Below are 25,251 nucleotides of genomic sequence, written 5' to 3'. Positions count from 1 at the left end.
CAAATCTCTCTCTGCTATGTATACAATTCTGAGAACTTGTTTGGTTGAAAAACAACTGAATATACATTTAACAATCACCACCACAGACCAGCCAATAAACTCCACCTCACTCGCTTTCTGCTTTCCTTTCCACGGAGAGGAAAACAACTCATTGCAAGTTCCGAGGAGAAGATCACCTGCGTCAGGACTTACTGGGAAGAACTCCATCATTTTAAATCTTTTTTTTTAAAGTTAAAAATATCTCACACAAGCACAACCAAGGATTTGGGGATGGAGGGAAAACACACACACCAAGGGAGGCTTTCAGTTGGGGATGGGATCTCCTTCTCCTTCTCTCTCTCTCTCTCACACACACTAACACACACACAGTTCATAAGTGTGGGGAGGAGAAAAACACAGTAAACACATTGGCTTCTGAGGGAAGAAATCACACAGAAAAAACAGATAAGGGTTGTTTGACTTTCCTTTCCAGCAGCTCTCCTCGTGGCCAGGCTTTCTTTCTGCTCCCTCCTGTTGCAAACCCAACTGCTGCATTGATTGCTAGGAAGAAGGAGCACAACTCAAGGAGGACCAATCAAAAACCAGCTGCTGGGCTGGTTTAACCCTTTTCTTTTTCAGCAGCTGCCCTCCTCCTGCCTGAAAAAAGAAACAGCTCGCTGGCCACCTAGGGGGAGGGGGAAGAGAAACGCTTTTTGGGGGGACGTCACACCCTGGCCACGGGTCTAGAGGGCCCCTTGACCCTCTGGGCCTGGGGACATTTGCCTTCCACACACTTGTCCAGTGGACCCTACACCCCTGGTTTGGCTGATTGGACTCACACTTCATCCAGTCTTTGGCAGGTGACAAAACAATGGGGCTGAGATTAATCCCACCCCCATTGGCAGGCAGTGAAACTGAGAGGGGGATGAATTTCAAGAACTTTCACAGATGTGAGAGGGTGCCGTGTTCCCCGGACCTGGAATTCCCAGATGTTGTTGACTACAAAACTCCCAGCATCCCCAGGTTTATGAGATTAGCCGCCATTCTGTGTGTGTCTGTGTGTCCCGCCCCCGCCACAATTAACTTTGCAACATCTGGACCAATATGAACCAAATTGTATACAGTTGTAGGGACACATAGGGAAACCTCAACAGTGTAGTTTGTGATGATGTCATCCACCCCAATCCAAGATGGCGGACATGTAAACTTTTGAGGTGTACGTGGGCTAACTTATGAACTGCCTAACCGATTTGAACCAAATTTGCTACAGCTGTAGGGACACATAGGGATGCCCAAATGGTGTGGTGTGGTGTGTGATGATGTCATCCACTCCAGTTCAAGATGGTGGCCACATGAACATCTGAGGTGCAAGCGGGCTAATTTGTGGACTGTCTAACCAATTTAAACCAAATTCGGTATAGTTGCAGTGAGTGACACACAGGGACACCTCAACGGCATTGTTTGTGATGATGTCATCCACACTGATTCAAGATGGTGGACGCATAAACTTTTGAGGTGCAAGTGGGCTAACTTGTGAACCACTTAACAAATCTGAACCAAATTTACTACAGCTGTATGGACACAATCAATGGCATAGATTATGATGATGTTATCCAACCCAATTCAAGATGGCAGACATGTAAACCTTTGAGGCACAAATGCACTAACTTGTGGACAATCTAACTGATTTGAACCAAATTTGCTACAGCTGTATGGACATGCAGGGATACCCCAATGGTGTAGTTTGTGATGATGTCATCCACCCTGATCCAAGATGGAGTGAGAACTTTTGAGGTGCAAGTGCACTAACTTGAGGACTGTCTAACCAATTTGAACCAAATTTGGTACAATTATAGTGAGTGACATACAGGGACACATCAATGGTGTAGTTTGTAATGATGTCATCCACCCAATCCAAGATAGCAGACACATGAACATTTGAGGTGCATGAGATCTAACTTGTGGACCTCGATTTGAACCAAATTTAGTCCAGTTGTAGAGGCAGTGAAAGGAAAGTAGGCCGATTAGTTCTTACTAGAACAACTTGTTATCAAATGTGTCCGTCTTCTGTTGCAAGCCTTCAGGCCAGGTACCCCATAAATACTGTTAGTGTGTATGCACACGCATGCGCACATACACTCAAATGTTGTACTTATGAGACCACTCCAATTACTGGCTTACACCCAGTTTAAGCTACTCATGAATAAATCTGTCCCATTCATTTAAATAAGGCTGCTTATTAGTAACTTAGTGCTAGTAAATATTAGTATCTTATTAGTAACTTAGTGTGGATGTAAGCCAGTGACTGGAGAAGTATCTCTCATAACTTTAACAAGCATCTCTCATAATTTTAAGATTTAAATTGTGTGTAATTATACACATATATACATAAACATACAAATGTAAGTGTTACAGTTAGGGAGATGGGCTAAAACAGTCACTTCTTCACATTCATACACTACTAAAAAAAAGTCTTATTGAAATTTATGGGGAAAGTCTTCTTAATTTCAATGGAATTACTCAGTGCTAATTTGGCTGAGGCAGGGCTGTGCTTAGAGAGCCCTGGTTGGGTGTGGGGCCTGGGGCAAATCAGCCGGTGCGGGGCTCCCTTCCGGTTAATACTAATGGGGGTTAAAAGAGCGGGCCGTGGGGTGCTCGCCCTGCTCGCCATGTCCTAAGGACAGCCCTGGGCTGAGGGAAGGGCTATGTTGAGTTTCAGCAGGTAGCCAGCCAATCAGGGGCAGCGAAGGAGTGTCTTCACCCTCCTCCCTCCTCTTACGCAGCAGACACATTGGTAAGGCAGTGGCGTAACTATGGGGGGGCAGGGGGGCACGTGCCCTGGGTGCCACCCTGGCGGGTCACATGGGGGGTGCAAAAAAGTGGCCTCCCCCCGCCACCCCCCCAGATCGCCCCGAGTGGCGGCGGGGCCGGGCGTGCAGCGATGTGGCGGTGGTGATGAACGGCGGACGGCGGCGGGTTGCCCGCCGAGGGCGGCGGTGCCTGGCTGCGGCGATGGGCTGCTGTAGCGCGGCCCGAGCGGCGGCGGATCGCCCGCCGAGGAGGAGTTCAATCAGAGCGAGGAGGAGGAGTTCAATCAGAGCTGAGGAGGAGGAGTTCAATCAGAGGAGGAGTTCAATCAGAGCGGCGCCGAGCCTGCCTTCTGGCCAGGTGGCAGGCCAGAAGGCAGGCTCGGCGCCACTCTGATTGAACTCCTCCTCTGATTGAACTCCTCCTGATTGAACTCCTCCTCAGCTCTGATTGAACTCCTCCTCCTCGCTCTGATTGAACTCCTCCTCGGCGGGCGATCAGCCGCTGCTCGGGCCGCGCTACAGCAGCCCATCGCCACAGCCAGCCACCGCCACACTCGGCGGGCGACCTGCCGCTGCTGCCCACACCATTGCCACATCGCTGCGCCGCACTTCCGCCGCACTCGGCGGGCGACCTGCTGCCGAATCGCCGGGCGACCTGCTGCTGCCGCTGAATCGCCGGGCGACCCGCTGCCGCCGAATCGCCGGGTGACCCGCCGCCGCCGCAATATGTCACCTGGGGGGCGCCGCTGCGCCCTCACAGGTATGTGGGGGCCGGCGGGGGTGGTGCCATTTCAGGGCCGGCCAGAGCTTGCCCTGGGCGCCGTTTCCCCCCGATACGCCTCTGCGGTAAGGCCATGTCAGCTTCAAGCTTCAGATGGAGCTTTCCCAGACAGCAGGCTTTAACACAGGTTTACTGTAAGGCTTTACTGCGAGTTGGGGCATACTAGATACTCCAATACAAAAAGTGGATTTTTTTTAACCCTGGACATAAATCGGGCTAGGCTCCAATTTGCAGGGCAAAATCCGAAATGTGTATGGAGTGCACTCTGATATGTTGCACGGGCTTTGGGTAAATCTGGCTGATATGTGAATGCACACCCTCCATTCCGGTGGAGATGTGGCTAAAAGCCCCATCTGGAAATGCTCATGGAGAACATATTAGGGATGTGCACAAAACCAGTTTGCCTGGTTCGGTTCGAATTCGAACCAGCTTTGAACCGGGAGGGGGAGGTTCGGTTTTGGTTTTGCTTGAACCTCCCCCCGGTTCGGTTTGAATTCAAACTTGTTTGAACCGGTTTGAACCTCCAAAAGTGGGTGGGGTGGTAGCTGGCACCCACTGGTACTTACCACCCAACCCCCAAAGCAATTGGACACTCGTATGATTTTTATTAATTTTTGAAATTTTTTTTCTCATAGGGCATAATGGGACTCGAACCAGTTGTTTCTGAGGTGTTCTGAGTGTCGATTCTCTGGTAGCAGATGTGATTTTCAATGACAAAACCATGAATCTACTCTCATTTGCTACCAGAGAATCTACACTCAGAACACCTCAGAAACAACAAAACCCAGTACCACATGGGTTAGCAACCCATGGGGGTGGTTGGCACCCTCTGTACACTACACTACCACTCACTCTGGGTCACCCCAGCACCCCCCAAGTGCAGTTATGGGGCTGCTGAAACTTCCATTCTTCCCTATGGAGAAAAACCTAAAAGACGCGTAAACTTAAAAAAAAATCACTTAAAAATCAGCCCTTTTCCCAGTTCTTTTGAAATAATTCTGGTAGCTTCCTTGCCCCCCTTGGGAACTACCACCCACCACACTCCGCTCTAGGCCACCCCTTTCCCCCCGACGTGAAGCTATACATTAGCTGGAATCCTCATTATTCCCTATGAGGAATTCAAAAATACTTTTAAAATTCACCAATAATCAGAGGAGTGTCCGATTGTCCTGTGGTTTTGTGTGTGGTAGACACCCCGGGTACGTACCACCCACCCCACTTTTGTGCCCCTAGGTGCTCCACAATAGGGAATAATGGGCTGGCTCGAGTCCCATTATACCCTATGAGGAAAAAATAAAAAAATAACCAAAAAAATCATAAATGTACAAGTGTCCGATTGCTTTGGGGATTGGGTGGTAGGTACCCATGGGTGCCGGCTACCACCCCACCCACTTTTGGAGGTTTGAACCAGTTCGAATCGAACCCCTCCAGTTTGGTTCGAATTCGAACCTGCCGCTCGAACCTGATGGCTGGTTCGGTTCGAATTTGAACCATCGAAACGAACTGGTTTGAATTTGAACCGGTTTTCACATCCCTAGAACATATAGTGCAGCTGCAGTGTGGGGAGGCAGGAGCGCTCTGAGTATCCCCTGATAATCCTTCCCAGTACCCCCAGGTGTACCGATATCCCTTGTTGGGAACCCCAGCTCTAGAACTATGTGATGTGGTAGTGTTGTTCCGAGAGAAGCTTCTGGGTTAAAAAAAGGCACCCCCAAATTTTGTCCCCACTTCTTGAAAATTTCTTAGGGTTTTGTTCTCCCATCCCCACATTTTAAGGTGAGAGTTCTCACTCAGTAACTTTAGTCTCAGCCCTTTAAAACAATACTACCTATACAGGCTTATAGCCTGCATAATCACCATTATTTTTCAGAACAATTGAAGGAGGAAAGGGATTATGGGGAATATTGGTGGGCAAGGGCTGGGAAATGGGACCTGAAGTACATAGGAATAGTCAGATTTTTTTAAAAAATCATTTATTTTAATTAAGGTATTTGTTGGCCATTTTTCAGATTATGTAAAATTCTCAAAGAGAATAACAAACAGTATCTAACAAAATAGACTAAAAATGACAAAATCGTAAGGTCATAAAATGATAAATAGCAATAGCAATAGCAATAGCACTTACATTTATATACCGCTCTATAGCCGGAGCTCTCTAAGCAGTTTACAATGATTTAGCATATTGCCCCCAACATTCTGGGTACTCATTTTACCGACCTCGGAAGGATGGAAGGCTGAGTCAACCTTGAGCCCCTGGTCAGCATCGAACTTGTAACCTTCTGGTTACAGGGCGGCAGTTTTACCACTGCGCCACCAGGGGCTCTATAAAGGCAGCAAAAAGGCACAAAGGCAGCATAAAAAGCCACATCAGGTAAAATAGTGAATTAAATATGTTCAGTATAAAAAGCACCAATCAATAAAGGTTATCGATTACCCTTCTTCCAACAAGCTCAAGCCAGTGTACAAGGGATCCCCCTCCACAACAACCCTGTGAGGTAGGTTAGGCTGAGAGAGAGTGACTGGCCCAAGGTCACACAGTGAACTTTATGAATGAGTGGGATTTGAACCCAAGTCTCTCCAGCACTCTAACCACTGTACCACACTCGCCCTAAAATGCCTGGGGTGTGTGGCAGGATCTAGCCAAAACTTAACTCGGGGCCTCATACTTAACAGGGAGGACCTCAAGCAATTCTAGTACTAGCCAACTCTCTAGACATTGTTCTTCGTGACACCTACAATGTGGTGGCCCATTTCAGAAATGGGTAACTCACCAGTACTGAAAATGTCCTCTTTCCAGTTGCCACAGGCCTCACCATCAAAAATTCATATGGGAGAAGGAAGTCCTTCAGAGAGCAAGGCCCCAAGACAGAAACGGAATGAAATGGTTTCTCATCCCCAAACATAGGAACAAATGAAGCTGCCTTATACCGAGTCAGACCATTGGTCCATCTAGCTCAGTATTGTCTACACTGACTGGCAGCGGCTTCTTCAAGGTTTCTCGCAGAAGTCTTTCCCAGCCCTACCTGGAGGTGCCAGGGATTGAACCTGGGACCTTCTGCATGAAAAGAAGATACTCTGCCACTGAGCTATGGCCCTATCCCCAAACTATTTGATATTTGGTATATTTATCTCCTGCGACACCTTTTCCCTTCAAAACCACAAAACACTCAAGGTGGCTACATAAGAAATTTCAAACCACAATTACAAAGCATAACAACACAAACAGAATAGGCAGAGGATAAAATTACACACATAGAACAGGCAGAGGATAAGATTATAAACATGACAGAAACCACCCCAAATTTATACCTTGAAAGAGTCAGCTTTAAAAAACCCAATCACAGTAACATTTAGGCCAAATGCCTGTGGCCAGAAAAGTGTTCAGATTGTGAAAGAATGTCAACAATGAAGGGGCCAGGAAACTGCCTCAGGAAGGAACTGAGGAAACCTTCTCAAGCATTCATTCAGCATTCTGCCAAAGGCCATTGTGGCTGAGGATGATGGGAGTTGTAGTCCTCCAACATCTGGGGACTCAAGTTTGAGAACCTGCTGCTTTAGTGGATGGACAGGATCACATTCATACAGAAAACGTGGTCATTTAGGACATGTTCATACATGCTGCCACTTCAGTTTAGCTCCTCTTAAATTAAACCAGAGCTGTTGCCAGCATTCCTTGGAAGGTGGCGCTTCAAAGAAACAAACAGAAAACCAGTAATTCCCAGTAAGGGACAGAAATGTTTACAAACCTGCTGTCAGGCACAAATATGTATCTCAGTGCCAGTGAACAAACAGCATCAGAAAAATAAAAACTGACTGAGACCGGTTACGTTTAGAAGCGATCATTAATGAGCACCTTCTTTAAATCATTTACGTAAAACAGATCAGGAAATTATTATTCCCTGGCAGAAAATTAATGATCAACCCCTTGCATTAAAGCTTCTGGCAATCTCTTTTGCATATTTCGTAATTCTCTGCTGGTTGTTCTAACTTGTCTCTGTTTTGATCTTTGACCTCAACACGCCTTTTTAAATTATTCTTATGATTTTTGTTTTACTGTTTGAAGTTTTGTTCTAAGGGTGCTTTCCAGATGACAACTTAAAATTGCTATATACTTCACTGCGTAAAGGCTTGGTGTGCTTTCGTACGATCTGGCTTTTGACAACGTCTTGCATATGGGAACAGCAATGTGCCATTTGCACAGCCACAGCCTGTATTCGGAGCTTATCTTGACATTTCAAGTTTACAGTATTGTATATGCGTTGAGAAAACAGTTGCTGATTTCCTTTGATTTGAGAAAAAATTGCAGGGTTGCTCCATTTCCCCTGCTATATCATGTGGAGGGGCCACATGATACATAGTACAATGATTTATATCAGTGGATATATCTTAATGTCTGCCTCTCAGCTTTTGAAATCCCCCCCCCCCGGTGTTCTTGCGCAAAGGTACCAGCAGTACTTCCTTCCATCTCTTGCGCAAGCCTGACAGAAAGGATGGCACACAAATCCCTTTGCAGGTGGCCTTCTGCAAATTCACAGAGAGAGAAAAATGCAGGGAGGGAAAGCCATCACGTTGTCCATTGCTACCTGACTAAAGGTGCGTGAATGGGAACGAGGGGGTGCCCCCTCCTGCAACCCCACTGGCCCAAAATGGGGCAGGAGGGGCACAGAGAGCATGGCATATGAACAGTGTCTGCTTGGAGAAAACATTGTCAAACTGCATTATGGATGGGAACGTGAATGGCCCCAGCTTTCCTACAAAATATTGTTACAGTAATAGTACTGTTATGAAATGGCAACTTGGCCATCTCTTTTTGTTGCATATATTCAGATTAATAGTACTGGCTAGTAACTTGATTGTCCTGAAATGGTTTCTTAATAGCTGCTAATGACTCTGAAGTAGCTTGCCCTGAACAAGGAGGCGTCATAGCAAAACTGTGCCTGCCTCACAGCAGATGCTCAGGGGAAAGTGTAAGATTACTTCATCTCCTCACCCTTCCTCCAGAAGCATTAAAGGTAAAGTGTGCCCGTCGAGTAGGTGTTGATTCCTGGTGCCCACAGAGCCCTGTGGTTTTCTTTTGGTAGAATACAGGAGGGGTTTACCATTTTCTCCTCCCGTGCAGTATGAGATGATGCCTTTCAGCATCTTCCTATATTGCTGCTGCCTGATATAGGTGTTTCCCGTAGTCTGGGAAACATACCCGTGGGGATTCGGACCGGAAACCTCATGTTTACTAAGCAAGTCATTTCCCCGCTGCACCATTAGGGAGTATTACTAGGTCAGAAAAGATTTGAGTCATGGGCCTTGAGGGCCTGGCTCAGGCCCACAGCCTCCTCCCACTGAGATAATTAAGCCTTTATTATCCCTTTATTAAGGGATCCAACACTCTCCTCCAGTATTTAACACTTTTAATCACCAGTGTATCTTTGTTATAATCTGGTGTATTTTGGCCAGGGGCACTGCTAGGGTTCTGTTAGCCCCAAAGCACTTGCTTTATTTCCAGATTTCTCTCCCCTTTGCAATCACTTTTTGTGGTAGCCTTGCCACTGCAGGAAAATTGCGGGGGTTGCTTCCTGTGCATTACTATTTCATGTCTCAACTTTTCCCTTCCTTCCTTCCTTCCTTCCTTCCTTCCTTCCTTCCTGCTTTGTCACCATGCAATTCTTTCAGAAGAATTTTTTGAACAGTATTTTTTGGTGGGGGGGGCTGCACCCCTCCTTTTCCTGGGCAGTCACTGTGCCCCCTCCATTGATCCCAGCAGCTGGATTGATGCTAGGCATGAGGGCCACCTGCCACCCTCTGTGCACAAATGGAAAGGGACAGAGAGTGGAAGAGGAAATAGGGAGCAGGCACTCAGCTGTCTCTCCTCATTTCCATTACAGTCGCATGGGGTGGGGAGGATGGAGTTCAGCAACAGAGGAAGTAGTAAGGAGAGCACCTGCGGGGCTGGAATTTTTAATTTCTGCCCAGAGCTTGCCCCCTTGCCACTACCTCTTGTTTTATCCAGACAAGATCAGTGGTGGGAGTCTGACAGGCAGGCAAGAGGTTCGGTGCAGCCAGCCAAGGGCATGTGCCCTTGTGCCTTTGGGGCATGTGCCCCTTGTGCTGGCAATGCTGATGCTCCCATCCCCTGAAGGTATGCATGAGTCCATGATAGAAACTGCAAGACGTTTCTAGTAGAGACGTGATGTGTTTTTAGGACCTAATCTGATCTTGCTTCTCAAACATAAGGATTAGTGAAAGAAGTGAGTAGAAGTAAATTAAAGGGGACCTTTTAGTTAAGGGAGTGCTGTTTTGGGTAAGGTGAGCAGCAAAAAAAAAAAAGTTCCATCATTTTTTTGGTGGAAAAAATTCTCAAAATGCTATTGTTTATAAATATGACAAAAACTGAACTAATATCTTGAAACTTGGCATGTGTGATCTATTTGATGAGTTCTACAAATGTTCCAAATTTCAAGAGGTTCTGATAAAAAATGCCACAGCTACAGCAAGTTTAAAAGTGCTGAAAATTGACAAATTGACTCCCTTTTGTCCAAACTTCATCCACATGTTATCATCTAACTCTTTCAAGTTTTTGTCAGAATGACTGGTGTACTCTGTCAGGATTGTCTAGGAGCCATGCCTTTTAGTGGTTTGGTAAAGTTTAGAGTAATGGTTCAAAAGTTATTAAGGTTTTTCCTGCCCCATTAAAGCCCACAGGTAACAAGTGCTGGCAAAGTTAGGCAGAGCGTGACTGTTTTGGTAAAGAAGCTAGAATGCTGACACGTTTTGCCAGTCCTCTGACATCCGCAGGGGGAGCCAGCTAGTGGATTCTGCTGCAGGTAAAATTGCTTACTCTATTAGTGATGGAATGTGAACTCTCAGAGAAGGTGGAGGGAGGGAGAGGGGAGGGGAGATATGACATATTGGGAAAGCCAGATGGCCTTCCAGTGTAGGGAAGCAGCAGTGTGTGGGGTTATTTTGGAGTAAGTCTGCCCATAATTACAGCATCCTTTTCTTTCCTCTCTCCATTCTCTCTTCTCTGTCAGGCAGGGTGTAACTCCTTCACACTTCTTCAGAATTACCTCACACTTTTCTCAGTTGACAGTGTCCTGCTGCCCATCCCCTGAACTGCATTTGACTTCTAGGATAAGAAAGCCTCATTGGCTTCAATGGGCAGGGCTACTTTACTTACACCAGATTTTTTTTGGTGGGGATGGGGGAAGGTGATCTCAGCTACTTTTAGCCAATTTACTGCCTGTTCACAAACATGCTACACACAAATGTATGCAGACAACACAAAAACACTAATGCACACATGCAACACAATGACACAAACACATAGCACATGCAATATACATACAGAAACACACACAAACGCACAAACACAATGCACTAACACAGATGTAACACAAAGAGACAAATGCACAAACACAGATGCAATGCACGTGGCACGAACATGCACATGGCAGAAACACACAGTCAACACAAATGCACACATGCAACACAAATACACAAACACATGCAGAATAGAACTGCAGAAACACACAAACAGACACAATTTACAAACACACAAAAGCACAAACACAGATACAACATGCAGCACAAACTCACAAACATAGATGCAACACACAAAACATAAATGCAAAAACACAGACAGAACCCACAAACACACAGAGATGCAACACACAAACATAAATGCAATGCACAAATGGACAAATGCACAAACACAGATACAACATACATGGCACTGCTCCCCTGTACGGCCTAATGAAGCATCTGTATTGCTAGAGAAAATCTCCTGTGAGTTGACCTGTTTCTTGTTTGCATCCTTAGCTTGCAGGATAGGTTCAAAAATTGCTGTAATTTCTGAATGTGTTGGAATTTTTAAAATTCTTGTTTTAATAGTTGGTTTCATTTGTCTTTGTGAACCACCTGTTGCCTCTGGAGTCGGGCAGCATATAAATTAAATAAATAAAATAAATTGGGAGGGAGCCCAGTTCTAGCACCCTTCGTCATCTTTATCCTGACACAACAGAAATGAGGCTTCATGGTGCACTCCAATTGGAAGCTGCCTTTTACCTGTCACACACCTGTCTCCTGATACAGCTTGTAGCTAATCCAAATACTGGGCTGGGGTGTAAAGTGTTTTCCACTAGAGACAACCAAGACAACCCAATAAGCAAGCCATCACCTAGTGTCACCTAGGAAAACATACCAGAATCTCTCCCCTTAAGACAGCCAGTCCTGGACTGGATCCAAAGGCCCCTTCCCCAATTCAGCCAAATTCACTCTGACTTACCACAGAAGAATCTGTGAGTCCATGGTACCAAATCATCTCCACATGGCTTGGTGGGTGGCCAGCATGCTGAGGATTACCCCTCTAGAAAGAGGGTGAGCTGGAGGAGCAATAGAAAGGAAGGTTAGGAGATCCAAATGTAGAGGCTATGAAGAAGATTCCACATGAGGAGAGTGTATGGTACTACGAGACACTGGCTGAAATCCAGACTAGTAAAGTGCAGATGTATTGCATTTCAGAACTTTTTTGTATTGCATTTCAGAACTTTTTTTAAAAAATGCAACAGAGCATTCAGAAATACCACATACGCACATGGCCTGAGATGAAACAGTTCATTATTTTTTCTTTCTGGCCTCTGGGATTTCTTGAAGTAAAAAAGTATTTTCCTAATTATTTTTCTTGGAGACACTGGAGTCAGGGCTGGAGAGGGATCTCCTGCAAGTTTCATGGTCTCTTTCCCACCCTTGCAGCAATTACTGCCTGCCCCCCCCCCCGCCACTCAGAGTGACAAAGATAAAGATCTGCTGAAAACCTTGCAAGTAATGGCCCATTACCTTTTAACAGGGGAGGGGTGCACTACAGCTGAGCTGAGCTTGCTAATCGGAGGCAAGTGAAGTGAGAGCAGGCGCTTACTGCAGCTGCTGCAGAGGCAGGAGTCAACAGAGCCCATTTCTCAGAACGCTCTTCCCCACACACCGTAGAGAGAGCAGAAGGGGCAGTTGGAAGTCAGGCGTGCAGGGCCCTTGAAAACGTGGGGCCTGTAGCAAATGCTACATTTGCTACTACGTTAATCCGCCATAGAGGCCAAAGCTTGCTGGCAGACATCTAGCTCCCACCAATCCCATCTTGTCCTTACCTCCCACATATTGTGCATGTGATTCATGAAATCTCACCAAATGAATTTGGAAGTCTTGGCTCCTAACATTGTTTGCTCTAACCAAACAAAATTCCTTCGTTGACATAATTGACACTGATTGATAGTTGACATAATTGATAATTATGTCCTTCGTTGACATAATTGATAATTATGTCCTTCGTTGACATAATTGATAATTGATTGAAATGTACTGCATTCTCCTTATCTCAGTAAGGTTTTTCTGACACTCCCACTGAATGAATGTCATGACAACCTAGTTCACTTTAGCATTGAATTTCCAGTGTAGTGGTTAGAGTGCTGGACTAGGACCGGGGAGACCTGAGTTCAAATCCCCATTCAGCCAGGAAACTAGCTGGGTGACTCTGGGCCAGTCACTTCTCTCTCAGCCTAACCTACTTCACAGGGTTGTTGTGAAAGAGAAACTCAAGTATGTGTTGGAAGTTAAGGATTTTGCGCTGTCTCGTCTCAGACAGTGGAGGCCAGACTAGTGAGTCAGAGGGCTCATAGGCATAACGATAGGGGGGGGGGCACGTGCCCCGGGCGCCATCTTCCCTGGTCACGTGGGGGGGCGCCGCCATGACCCCCGCCTATCCAAAAATTAAAATTTTTAAAAAATAAATAAATAAATAAACATACACACACACACACACACACACACACACACACAAAGTTCTCCGGCAGGGGAGCGCGTTGGCGCTCCCCCTGGAACGGTCCCCTCCACGCCCACGGGCGGCCCCCCCATTGCTTTGCTGGCCACCAGCCTGCCTGCCTGGCTTGGTGGCGGGCGCCGCAACGGGCGCCTTGCTTACTGCTGTGCTTACTGCTGTGCTTGCCGGCGCCGCTGTGGCTGCTGGCTCGCTCTAGATCAGGCGCCAGCCAGAGAGGCCCTCTAGTGGCCCAGCCGCCGGGTCTCTACACGCACGACGCACGCGCGACTCGGCCGGCGGCGTGCCGAGTCGCACTGAGCATGCGTGCGTCGCGTCCATCCTCCCAGCTCCATTCGCCTGGCTGTCTGCACGTGGCGCGGTCGTGGACTCGCGCGGAGCCGCCGAGGCGAGGAGAGCGTCATTGCTGGGGCTGCCTGGGGGCTGCAGCAGGCGCAGGCAGGGCAGGACACGGAGGCACGCACAACAAAAACGCCAGCCGCGCGGGGAACCAGACCAGACCTCGAGAGAGTCGCGCTTGCGCGCGTCATCATTAATTAAAGAAAAGAAGCCAGCGTGGTGGTCACAACAACAAGGTGTGTGTGTGTTTTTTTTCTCTTCTGGTCTCTGATGCTCTGAGTACATTTACGGTTGTGGATGGGGCATGGGGGTGATTGCTCTTCTTGGGATTTGTCTTGAGACTTGCCCACTTCTTCGCTGTACAGCTACGTGTTAGCTGTAATGTGCTCCAACTCCCCCTCGCCACGTTTAAGGGCCAAAACGGCCCATGAAAATGCCCCCGCGGGCGCGGCTCTCGTCGCCAACCGCCCACCCGTCCACCCAGCTGCGAGACCTCCCCATACCAGATCTCTTCTTCCCGGCGGGGCCACGTCCTGCAATCAATTGTATTTTAGAGAAGGAGAGAGGAGCTTGCATGCAGAGCTCCTCACTCCCTAAAAAGCCTCTTCCCGTAATGGCGCTTAATGTTTAATGAGTGTAAAAACCGCCAACATTTTCCTGTGAATTTTTCATTGCATGTGCAGTTAACTATGATCTGTTCTCCATGCCAGCAGACATTTAAATGGATATTGTAGAGCAGCTAGGACTTGAGTCATTTTCAAATAAGAATTCCTAATTCACCATTTATTATTTTATTTTTTAAAAAATTGTCTTATTCCCCATCTCTCCCCACCCCACCCCACCCCACCCCCAGTGCCCTGTGGGTCTCTGAATCTGATGCTACAGAAATGATTCCGCCATTTGGTTACTTCACCCCTATCTTTGTAACGGCTGCATTTCAATAATACATCAAAGGCAGCTTTCATTAATTGAATTTAAAGCTGGCAGCCACATATGTTCAAAAGTGCATACTTTAACTTCCTTAAGAAGCTGAAAATATTAGAAGGGCAGGAGAAAAAGAGAGAGAGGGAGGTGTGTGTGTTCCTTGAGGATTTGGAGTTGTTTTGGAAGGAAGTGCCTCTTTTCTCCTCCCCCCCTTCCTCGTAGCCTCCATGTGTGCTGCTTCTCCTCATAACTCCTGCCTGCACTTACTGCTAATATTACATTCCAGAAGAAGAAGAAATAATAAAAGTGCTCAGTGAGAATTTTTATTATTTCTTCTTCTTCTGGAATGTAATATTTAAGGGATGGATGGATGGAGAAAGAAAGAAAAAAAAAGAAAGGAAAGGAAACAGGAATTGAAAAGGAAAGGAAAGAAAGAAAAAAAGTGATGGATGGATGGATGGAGAAAGAAAGAATTGTCCCACTTTACTAAGAAACATTCCAGGCCGTTTCAGATGAGTTTGTTTGTTTGTTTGTTTTAAATTATTCTTGTTGACTCTGACATTACAGATAATGTAGCCAAATTTTGTGTGGTGGCCAAGAGAATCAGACAGGCTCTAATAGCTAACCCAGTTGTTATACTTTAGGATGGATTCTTATTAATGTTTAAAGTTTTAACTTTGTACTGCTGGTCAGAGACTTAGAAAAAACTGAACTGGACATTTTAGTACACCCCCTAGAGTCAGTCTACATGACCATACCTGGTGTGAGCCTAGTGGACTAGGAACCTAGGAAGCTGCCATATACTGAGTCAGACCCTGGGTCCATCCAGCTCAGTGTTGCCTACCCAGACTGGCAGCGGCTTCTCCACGGTTGCAGGCAGGAATCTCTCCCAGCCCTACCAAGAGACTCTGCCAGGAGCCTTCTACAGCAGCTGCTTGGTAGTATATTTGTGCTAGTTGGAACATGATGTATCTTTATGATTTCCAGTGATTTGCCGTCATTGTTAAAACCATGTATATTCTGTGAATGCAAGCTGAATATGGCAATGGCTACTTTTTTCTTTGTCATGGTGTTGTTTATTTTGTGGTGCTGTTTTTTGAGTTTTGATTAGATGATAGACATTTCATTTTATAGGAAGTAGACCTTAATGAAAGTTAGTAAAAATGAATTGTTTCTTTCAAATAATAGTGGGTCATCTGTCTGAAGACAGGAATTTTTTACAGCTATTTCTCCTTCTGCACTGATAGCAAACATCTGTTCCCAGAGCTCTCAGTATATCTTGAGAGAGGAGACTTTGCCCACTGTTCCTTACAAATTGAATATAATAAATATAGCCAAATTAATCTTTACAAACACTAGGTAAATGTTGATATGTCAACATAAAAACTTATTCCTCTCCCCCTTTAAAACTATCAATATATGGCCATAATAAAGTTAATATTCTGACACAGTAGAGCTTGACTAATGCGTTTTGGGGATAATGAGTGGACCAGTCTTTATCTCTCTTACTAAGGGCTTCCATTAAAGAGAATGTTAGGTGTAAACATAGAACATGTGTGTCATACAACTTATCAGAAAGAGACTGAAACCTTTTCTGTTGTTTGAGATACAGGCCAACTTCACAGGGTTGCTGCTTGTGAGGAAGAACCTAAGTATGTAGTGCAGCACTCTGGGCTACTTGGAGGGAGAGTGGGATATAGAATGTAGAAATAAATAAATTGAAATGCAAAAAATAAATACTATTTTCTCTCAAAAAACAATAATAGCACCTCTGCTGATTGGAACTGCAGGCACACAACCAACTACAAACCAGCGCTCTGAACCAGCCAACTGTAAGTAAAGCAATTGATGGGGAGGGGGGAGGAATTCAAAATCTTGTCTCTCTGGGCCCACTACAAACTTGCTACGCCCAGACTTCAATACAGAGACAGTTGTGGGGTGTGCTGGCTCTCAAGAATTCAAGAATACTGGATGATGTCCTGTTTAATATTGCATGACTTCATGTGCTGAGCTGCATTGATGGGGGTGGGGGGGAGGAATTCAAAATCTTGTCTCTCTGGGCCCACTACAAACTTGCTACGCCCAGACTTCAATACAGAGACAGTTGTGGGGTGTGCTGGCTCTCAAGAATTCCAGTATACTGGAAAGCATTATTGTGTAACCAGGGGTGTCAAATGCAGGCATAGGTGTGCATAGGGCATAGGGCTCCTTGGAGGAAGAGTGGGATGTTGACATAATGAACAAATTCCCTTAGAGATTTGAACATCATCATGCCACCGAAGAAGGCAAGTGGAGCTGCAGGACGGAAGAGGCGGAGGCTGGAGGCAGAGGAAGCCCAGAAGTCGAGCAGGATCCTTGAGTCATTCTTTGCAAGGCCCGGGACAAGTAGCTCCACACCACCTCCCACAGAGTTGCCAGCACAAGTGGAGGAGGAAGTCCAGCCAGATGAAGGTGGATCAAGTGCACATCCGTCACAAGTGGAGGAGGGAGTCCAGCCAGATGAGGAGGCCAAGGCTGCCACAGAGAGTGTGGACGTGACAGGAGGGGAAGCCGGTGGTGATGTCGGGTCTACTGATGAGAGTGAGACTGAACCCAAGGAGGAGGAGGACACTATGTGCAGTGAACTGGATGCTGACCAAGAGCCTCTAACTGTTAGGTCGGAAGTGATTGAGCGGCATGACATCGGACTTCTGCAGTTTGACAAGGCAACTGGAAGACCGATTATCCCTGACATGCTTAGAGAAGAAATGATAAGGCTGGGTGCTAAGTATTTCCAGAACTCTGAGGGGCCTTTCCTACCAACTAAAAACCGTGCGATGAACAAGACTTGGTTCAGGAAGAGATTGGGAGGTGGCTGTGGTGAGGAGGTGGATCGCCCATGGATGCTCTATTCCCCTTCTAAGAGGTCGGCATTTTGCTTCTGCTGTCTTCTCTTTTCCCGATCAGAGCATCAGTCCACATTGGAGCAGGAAAGTGGATTCAAAAATTGGAAAAAACCTGAAAGGATTCCTGTTCATGAGAATGCCAAGAATCATCTGGAGTGCTTCGCACAGTGGATAGAAATGGAAAGAAATATAGCTGGAAACAGAGGACTCATTGATGCGGAACTTCGGTCACAGATTGAGAAGGGGAAGCAGAGGTGGCGCGAAATCTTGACAAGAATCCTTAACTGCATCAAATACCTTGCAACTCAGAACCTGCCTTTGCGAGGACATAGGGAGTCACTTCAGCTATATGACACCAATGTAGGAAATTTCCTTGGCTTAGTAAAACTAATGGCTACTTGTGACCCAGTCATGAAAGAACACCTGACCCATGTGGAAAGTCATCCTGGATCCACCTCTTATCTCTCACCGGCAGTCCAGAATGAATTCATCCATCTGATGGCATCCACTGTTCGCAAGAGTATACCGGGAGGCATTTGCAAAGCAAAATACTATGGCCTCATGTTCGACTCGACTCCTGACCTGGCACACCGTGAGCAGATGTCACAAGTAGTTCGATATGTAGAAATTGATTATGAGAGTCATACAGTCCGTGTGAGAGAGTCCTTCCTTGGTTTTATCGAGCTAAGCCGGAAGGATGCTGAGAGCTTGACTAAAGACATTTTGGAAAAGTTAGAGAAGGACGGAATGGAGCTGCAAGATTGTCGGTCACAGTGCTATGACAATGCTGCTGTGATGGCTGGACACAGAAGTGGTGTTGCTCAACGGATACGTGAGCAAAACAAGCTGGCAGTGTTTGTGAATTGCGACAATCATTCACTCAACTTGGTGGGTGTGCATGCAGCCAAAGAGGATGTGGAGATGGAGTCATTTTTTGGAACCATTGATTCCCTCTACGCTTTTTTTTCTCGCTCAACACAGCGCTGGCAAAGACTCAGAGACGCCGTGCCTGTATCTCTTAAGTCGGAGTCTGAAACCAGGTGGAGTTCAAGGACGGAAGCAGTGAAGCCAGTCAACAACCACCTGGAGAGGATACTTGAAGTTCTTCTGGACATGAGAGACGATGCAGATGAGACCGTTGAAAGCAGAAGTGATGCAAAGCACCTGCGCATCCACTTGTTGAGTTATGAATTTCTGACTCTACTGGGTTTTTGGAATAAGATCCTCGCTTGAATTGACAGTGTTCAAAAGAGGCTGCAGGATCCTAAAATGAACTTCCACAATGCTGCGCTGCATTTGAAAGCCCTCCAGGATTGTTTTCATGGTGAGAGAGAAGTGCTGGTCAGTGAGGCACTCAACGTAGGACATCGTCTCTGTGAAGAATGGGATGTCGACTTTGAAAGACGTCCGAGACGGGAAAAATGAATGCCTGGTGAGAAATCAAGAGACGCTGGGCTAACAGCTAGGGAGGAGATGGAAAGAGTCATGAAGGGAGCACTCGACCGTCTTAACAGAGAACTGGGCGAGAGGTTCACTCGCCTGCATGACACTGATGCCAAGTTTGGGTTCCTTCTCGATATCGAGGGACTGTGCTACGGTGCTGACACAGAGAACCTAAAGAACAACTGTGAAAATTTCTGCACAATGTACAGCACTGATGTTGATGTGGCGCTATATGACGAGATTTTGGTCTGCAGAATGTTGCTAGCAGCACGGACTGACATGACAGTAGCAAGACCGGAACAGCTTCTCGAATTTATAGTTCAGTATGGATATGACGCCACCTTCCCCAACTTGCGCATTGCTGTACAGATCATGCTGACCATTGCAATTTCCGTTGCCAGCTGTGAAAGATCATTCAGCAAGTTAAAGCTGATACTTTCCTGTCTCAGAACTTCCATGGGTCAAGACAGACTCTGTGATCTTGCTCTGCTGAGCATAGAGAGAGAGGAAACAGAAAAAACTAACTTTGATGGCATCATAGACGAATTTGCATCTATGAAAGCAAGGAGGGCCAAGTTATGATTTTTGGACATTTGCTGGATTTTTGGACATTTGCTGGATTTTTGGACATTTGCTGGATTTTTGGACATTTATCGCATTTTTTGGTTATTTATCGCATTTTTTGGTTATCGCATTGTTGGTTATTTATCGCATTTTGAAATTTTTGGTAATTTTTGAAATTTTTAAAATAAAAGTTTTCTTAAACATGTGTGTCAGTCAGATGTATGCTGCGGGGGGTGGCGCAATTTCAGTGCTTGCCCCGGGCGCCGTTTTCCCTAGTTACGCCTCTGAGAGGGCTAGAGGGTCAAGACATTGGTCATCACTTCTCCACTGCTCTGATACTATCCCTTTGATATGTAGATTGCTAATCTCAGGGACTAACTTCCTTCCTCTTCTCTCTTCCCTACCTGCCCTTCTACCTTGCAACATGGCAAGCCTCTCTCCCTGTACCATGTGTGCAGAGAAGATGCAGAATCCATCTGCATCCAGCTAGATAGATAGATTAGAGATCCTAACTCTTCACTTTCCTATCTAGAATGGAGTTCCTTAATAAATGCCTTATACATTGATTTGAAACTATGAATTGGCTCCAAGTTACTTTACTCTCAGCATACACACATGCCTAACTAAATCCGCTGTTTTGTGCCTCTGTGCACTCTGCTATATTGAGAAAGGGATTCTCTCACCACAGAGAATTTCCAACAGGTTATGGGAGCCCAGTATTTTGAGCTGTGTGTACTGCAACTAGAGAGTTAGGTTTGTTCCAGGAGATCCAGTGAGATCTAGCGTGGAAACTTTGAATTGCTAATCTACAGCAACTACCTTTTGGAGCCAGTGAGGATGGCTACTTACCTAGAGGGAAAACTCAGGCTGACTATCCTGAATGCAGACAATTATTTGGAATGGAAAACCAGATTGAGGATTGCACTGAAAGCAGAAGAACTCCAAAAAGTTACTGAGGAGGACCCCCCACAGATGGAACCACAGCTGCCGAGAAAACTTCCAAAGAAAAATGGTTGCACAAAGATGATCAAGCTGGAGTCCTGATTGCAGCTTCTGTGAGTAAAAATTACCTTTACACCATATGTGATCTTGGAACCTCAAAGGAAACGCTAAGCAAGCTAGAGTCCTTGCATATGAAGAAGGGGTGGGCATACACCTTTAACTTGAGAAAGAAAATGCAGGATCTCCAGTATAAAGATGAGGACTGTTTTGCTACATATGTGGGATTTTTGGAAGATTTCTTTTTTCAATTTAAAGAGGCAGGGGAGGAATTTACAGAGAGTCAGAAGCTGGAAGCTCTGTTCCTAAGCATGCCCCCCAGCTATAGCCGTATAATCGGCCAATTGGAAACCCACACCAATCTAAGCTTTGAGAAAGCAGTACAAACATTGTCTTCTGAAGCAAACAGGAGAAAAGTTTTGAATTCAAGCTATGAAAGTGAATTGGCAAGTAACTTTACTCTTAAAGCAACAATTGGTCATTCCAGAGGAAACCGGAGGTGGGGAGGGAATGCTGCAAGTGGAAACCGCATGGGGCCCCCACATTTACATACAAAGAGATCTGGCTTCGTTGCTGCCAAAGAAACTCAGTCCAGAGAGAGAGGTCACAAGACCGCCAGCAGAGAGACTGCTCCTGAAATGAGGCCAACTGGGACTAATGCCTTTAGATGTTTTCTATGTAACCAATTTGGCCACAAGGTGGTGAACTGTCCCAAGAATCAGACAAGAAGGACCAATTTTACTAAGGAGAATGTGAATCAGAATTTTAAGTTTACAGAAAGATATTCAAACAGGAACTTTAATATTAACTTGATGCAAAGCGATGAAAAGTTCATTTTTGATTCAGGTTCTTCTGTCCATATTTCAAATAATCTGGCTTTCTATACTGAACTGTTTGATATTCCTGAAGAGACTGTTTATTTGGGCAATAATACTACAATTAAAGCCAAGAAGAAAGGCGGAGGAATTTTGGATTGCAAATTGCTGGATGGATCTGTTAAACCATTTTTTCTTAAAGATGTTTTGTATATCCCTGACTTCTCAAGCTCCTTGATTTCAATATCCAAGCTAGAGAAACAAGGCTGTGAACTGTATATTAAAAATGGACAATGTGTTGTTACCCAGAATGGAGAAGTTTGCCTTGTAGGCTCTAAATCCAAAGGTCTTTACAGTGTGGAGGAGCAATCTACAGACAGAGAAAGACCAGCCCAGTCTAAACCTGAGGCATACCAGCCTAATGAAGTGAACCTTGCTAAGTCATGCCTGCATGAAAACTGCTTGCAACTGTGGCATAGACGCCTCCTCCACAGGAGCTATGAGTCAATCCAGAACATGAAGGAAAAGGGATTAGCTAATGGCATTGATTTTGTACCATGTGACATTGTAACTAACTGTGTTTGTTGTCTTGAGTCCAAAGCAGTTAACAAGCCATTTCCTAAGCAGAGTGAAAGGAAGACAGGAAGACCCTTGGAGCTGATCCACAGCGATATATCTGGACCACTACCAGCAACCATAGGTAATCAAAAATATTTTCTAACAATAACAGATGATTTCTCATGATACACGTGTGTATTTCTACTAAAGGAGAAATCACAGACGCTGGAGAAATTACAAGAATATGTGGCAATGGCAAGCAACAAATTTGGCTGAAAGCCAAAGATCCTACACACAGACAATGGAGGAGAATATATGTCCAGCGCCACACAGCAGTTCCTGAGAGAACATGGAATCGTGCATCAAACCATGGTAGCTTCCAACACATCACAGAATGAAGTGTCAAAGAACAGAAGTCTACTGGACATGGTAAGATGCATGCTTGCTGACGCACACCTCTCACAGAAATTCTGGGGAGAAGGCATAATGACTGCTACATACATACAGAACAGAATGTACACAAAGCCTATAGGAACAACACCATATGAACTTTGGCATGGTCATAAGCCGTCCATGACGCACCTGCGTGTCTTTGGAAGCACGGCTTACTCATACATCCCAAAGGAAAAAAGGACTAAGTTAGGGGCTAGGGCCACAAAAGAGATTTTTGTAGGCTACTCAGCACAATCCAAAGGCTACAGAATTCTGGATCCTGACACCAACAGGATAACCATAAGCAGAGCGGTGTATTTTGATGAGAATGAAAGAGCTACACCTTCAGAGGGGGCCTACACCGAAGCAAGCAACCAGACCACCACAGAGAATTTCCAACAGTATGTAGTACACCGCTCTGGGCTCCTTGGAGGAAGAGCAGGATATAAATGTAATAATAATTATAATAATAATAGGAAAGCATTGGAAATGGGGTTAGGGGAATCGTGGTTGCGGAAGGGCCAAAAAACAAAGTAAAATACAGAAAGAATCACCCCTGACCACCAGAAATGACCCCCAACCCTGGAAATGACCCCTGACTACCAGGAATGACCCCCCCAAAAACCACCCCTGACCCCCAGAAATGACCCCCAACCCCAAAATTTAAAAAAAGATCACCAAACCGTGGATACTCAGGTTGCGCTTGGTGAGACTGTTGACAATTTTCCTATCCCAGATACTCAAATCTGCGACTGGGAAACCTGCAGTTGGAGAAGGATGACTGTATTTCTAATGTCTAGACATACACACATGGACAAATTTGTTGTTACCCTTACGGCTCATTGAAAAAGTGTTTTATGCCTCCTGAAAAGCGATTAAATGAAAAGCAATTATCCCATGTATACCTGCATACCTTTGATACGTCATTGAGTAAAGCAAAGCAAGTGTGAAAAGAGATAAAGTATTGCTTATTCTACAAAGATATTCTAAAGTGGCCTGGACACATTTGTTGGTACCCCTAGAAAAGATCATAAACAATTGGATTAGAGTGATTTTTCAAATTAGCTGTTTTCTTTAATTAGTATCACACATGTCTCCAATCGTGCAATCAGTTATTCAGCCTATTTAAATGGAGAAAAGTAGTCACTCTGCTGTTTGGTATCATCGTGCGTCCCACAATGAACATGGACCAGAGAAAGCAAAGGAGAGAGTTGTCTGAGGAGATCAGAAAGAAAATTATAGACAAGCATGTTAAAGGCAAAGGCTATAAGACCATCTCCAAGCAGTTTGATGTTCCTGTGACAACAGTTGCAAATATGATTAAGAAGTTCAAGGTCCATGGGACTGTCGCCAACCTCCCTGGACACGGACACAAGAGGAAAATCAACCCCAGAATGGGCAGAAGGATAGTGAGAATAGTAGACCAAAACGCAAAGACATCTTCCAAAGAGATACAAGCTGAACTCCAAGGTCAAGGTCCATCAGTGTCTGATCGCACCATCCGTCACTTTTTGAGTGACAGTGGGATCAATGGAAGAAGACATTAAAAAGCCAGACTGGAATTTTACCCAGTAAAAATTGAGAGAGAAAATGAATCTTGTTAACTGAGCCACGAGACATCGAGATGGGTGTCGGAAGTGAAGGACTCTGCGCTGTCTCATGTCTCAATGACAGAGGGGGACAGATTAGTGAGTCAGAGGGCTAGAGGGGTCAAGACATTGGTCATCGCTTCTCTACTGCTCTGACACTAACCCTTTGATATGTAGATTGCTATTCTCAGGGACTTCCTTCCTTCCTGCCCCTTCCTCTTCCCTTTTCTTCTCTTGCAACACATGCGCTCCTCTCTCCCTGCACCATGTGTGCAGAGATGCAGAAACCATCCCTCTACATCCAGGTAGCTAGCTAGATTAGAGATCCTATCTCTCCACTTTCCTATCTAGAATGGAGTTCACCAATAAAGACTCCTCATATTGATTTGAAACTATGAACTGGCTCCAGGTTTCTTTTACTCTCAGCATAGACGCATGCCTAGGCAGACTCCACTGTGTGTGACCCAAAACACACAGCTAAAAGCACCCAAGAATGGATAAGAACAAAACATTGTACTATTCTGAAGTGGCCTTCTATGAGCCCTGATTTGAATCCTATTGAACATCTATGGAAAGAACTGAAACATGCAGTCTGGAGAAGGCACTCTTCAAAACTGACACAGCTGGAGCAGTTTGGTCAGGAAGAGTGGGCCAAACTACCTGTTGACAGGTGCAGAAGTCTCATTGAGAGCTACAGGAATCGCTTGTTTGCAGTGACTGCCTCTAAAGGTTGTGCAACAAAATATTAGGTTAAGGGTCTCAACATTTTTTCCATGCCATTTTCATTTGTGTTATTATTTGTAATATTCTGTTGCATCAAAACTCTAAAGCAAAGTCTGGTTTTTGTTAAATGTGGAATAAACAATGATGGGTGCCAATTACTTTTGTCAGTTTCAAGTTATTTCAGAGACAATTGTGGGTTCTTCTTTTTTCGTGGAGGGGTACCAACACATTTGTCCACGTGTGTATACTTACATTGTCACTAAATGTAAAATGTGCTGTCATAACTAATATATATTGAGGAGAAGGCCTGCTGAAATAAAAAACGGTCTTTATCTCCCATTAAAAGTTGAACAGGGAGGGAGCAAACCTAAAATCAGGTAACAGGGAGTTCCAAAGGGCCTGGGCCACTACTGAGGAGGCTTGCCCATGTGTCACCGCCTGTGCTTCAGAAGGCTGCGGGACATGTGGGCAGGGCCAGATTACGACATTTATTTGTTTGTTTTTCAATTTTGCAGACCGCCCCAAACTTCTGCCTCTGGGCGGTTTACAACAACATGCAGCGGCCTTAAGCTCTATCAAGCTTACATCACATT

At 45.4% G+C, this 25,251-nt stretch overlaps 2 protein-coding genes across 10 annotated transcripts in view; one reads left to right on the top strand and one right to left on the bottom strand.

Moving 5' to 3' along the window:
* The window catches only part of FLT3LG (fms related receptor tyrosine kinase 3 ligand), a 123,415-nt gene that overhangs the window by 15,805 nt on the left and 82,359 nt on the right, over positions 1 to 25,251 (bottom strand). For 3 of the 9 annotated variants that reach the window (XM_053262538.1, XM_053262541.1, XM_053262536.1), the window contains exon 2: positions 11,849 to 11,945. In XM_053262538.1, the coding sequence (XP_053118513.1) occupies positions 11,849 to 11,884 (36 nt within the window). In that variant the 5' untranslated portion in view covers positions 11,885 to 11,945. Of the gene's footprint in view, positions 1 to 466; positions 541 to 6,341; positions 6,476 to 11,848; positions 11,946 to 12,157; positions 12,180 to 12,399; positions 12,536 to 25,251 lie in introns of those variants that run through there. The other 6 variants (XM_053262532.1, XM_053262535.1, XM_053262534.1 and 3 more) reach the window with 5 other exon arrangements.
* LOC128330148 (uncharacterized) lies at positions 15,021 to 19,743 on the top strand. Its single transcript, XM_053262518.1, has 2 exons — positions 15,021 to 16,482; positions 16,905 to 19,743. The coding sequence occupies exon 2, from the start codon at positions 16,921 to 16,923 to the stop codon at positions 18,766 to 18,768; it is 1,848 nt and encodes a 615-aa protein (XP_053118493.1). The 5' UTR covers positions 15,021 to 16,482; positions 16,905 to 16,920; the 3' UTR covers positions 18,769 to 19,743.

The sequence above is a fragment of the Hemicordylus capensis genome, chromosome 6, assembly GCF_027244095.1.
Source record: "Hemicordylus capensis ecotype Gifberg chromosome 6, rHemCap1.1.pri, whole genome shotgun sequence".
Lineage (NCBI taxonomy): Eukaryota > Metazoa > Chordata > Lepidosauria > Squamata > Cordylidae > Hemicordylus > Hemicordylus capensis.
This window is presented reverse-complemented; position numbering and strand designations above follow the sequence as displayed.

Excerpts from the sequence above, each read along its gene's own strand:
- LOC128330148 (XM_053262518.1), top strand. The coding sequence starts at position 16,921 with ATGCCACCGAAGAAGGCAAGTGGAGCTGCAGGACGGAAGAGGCGGAGG.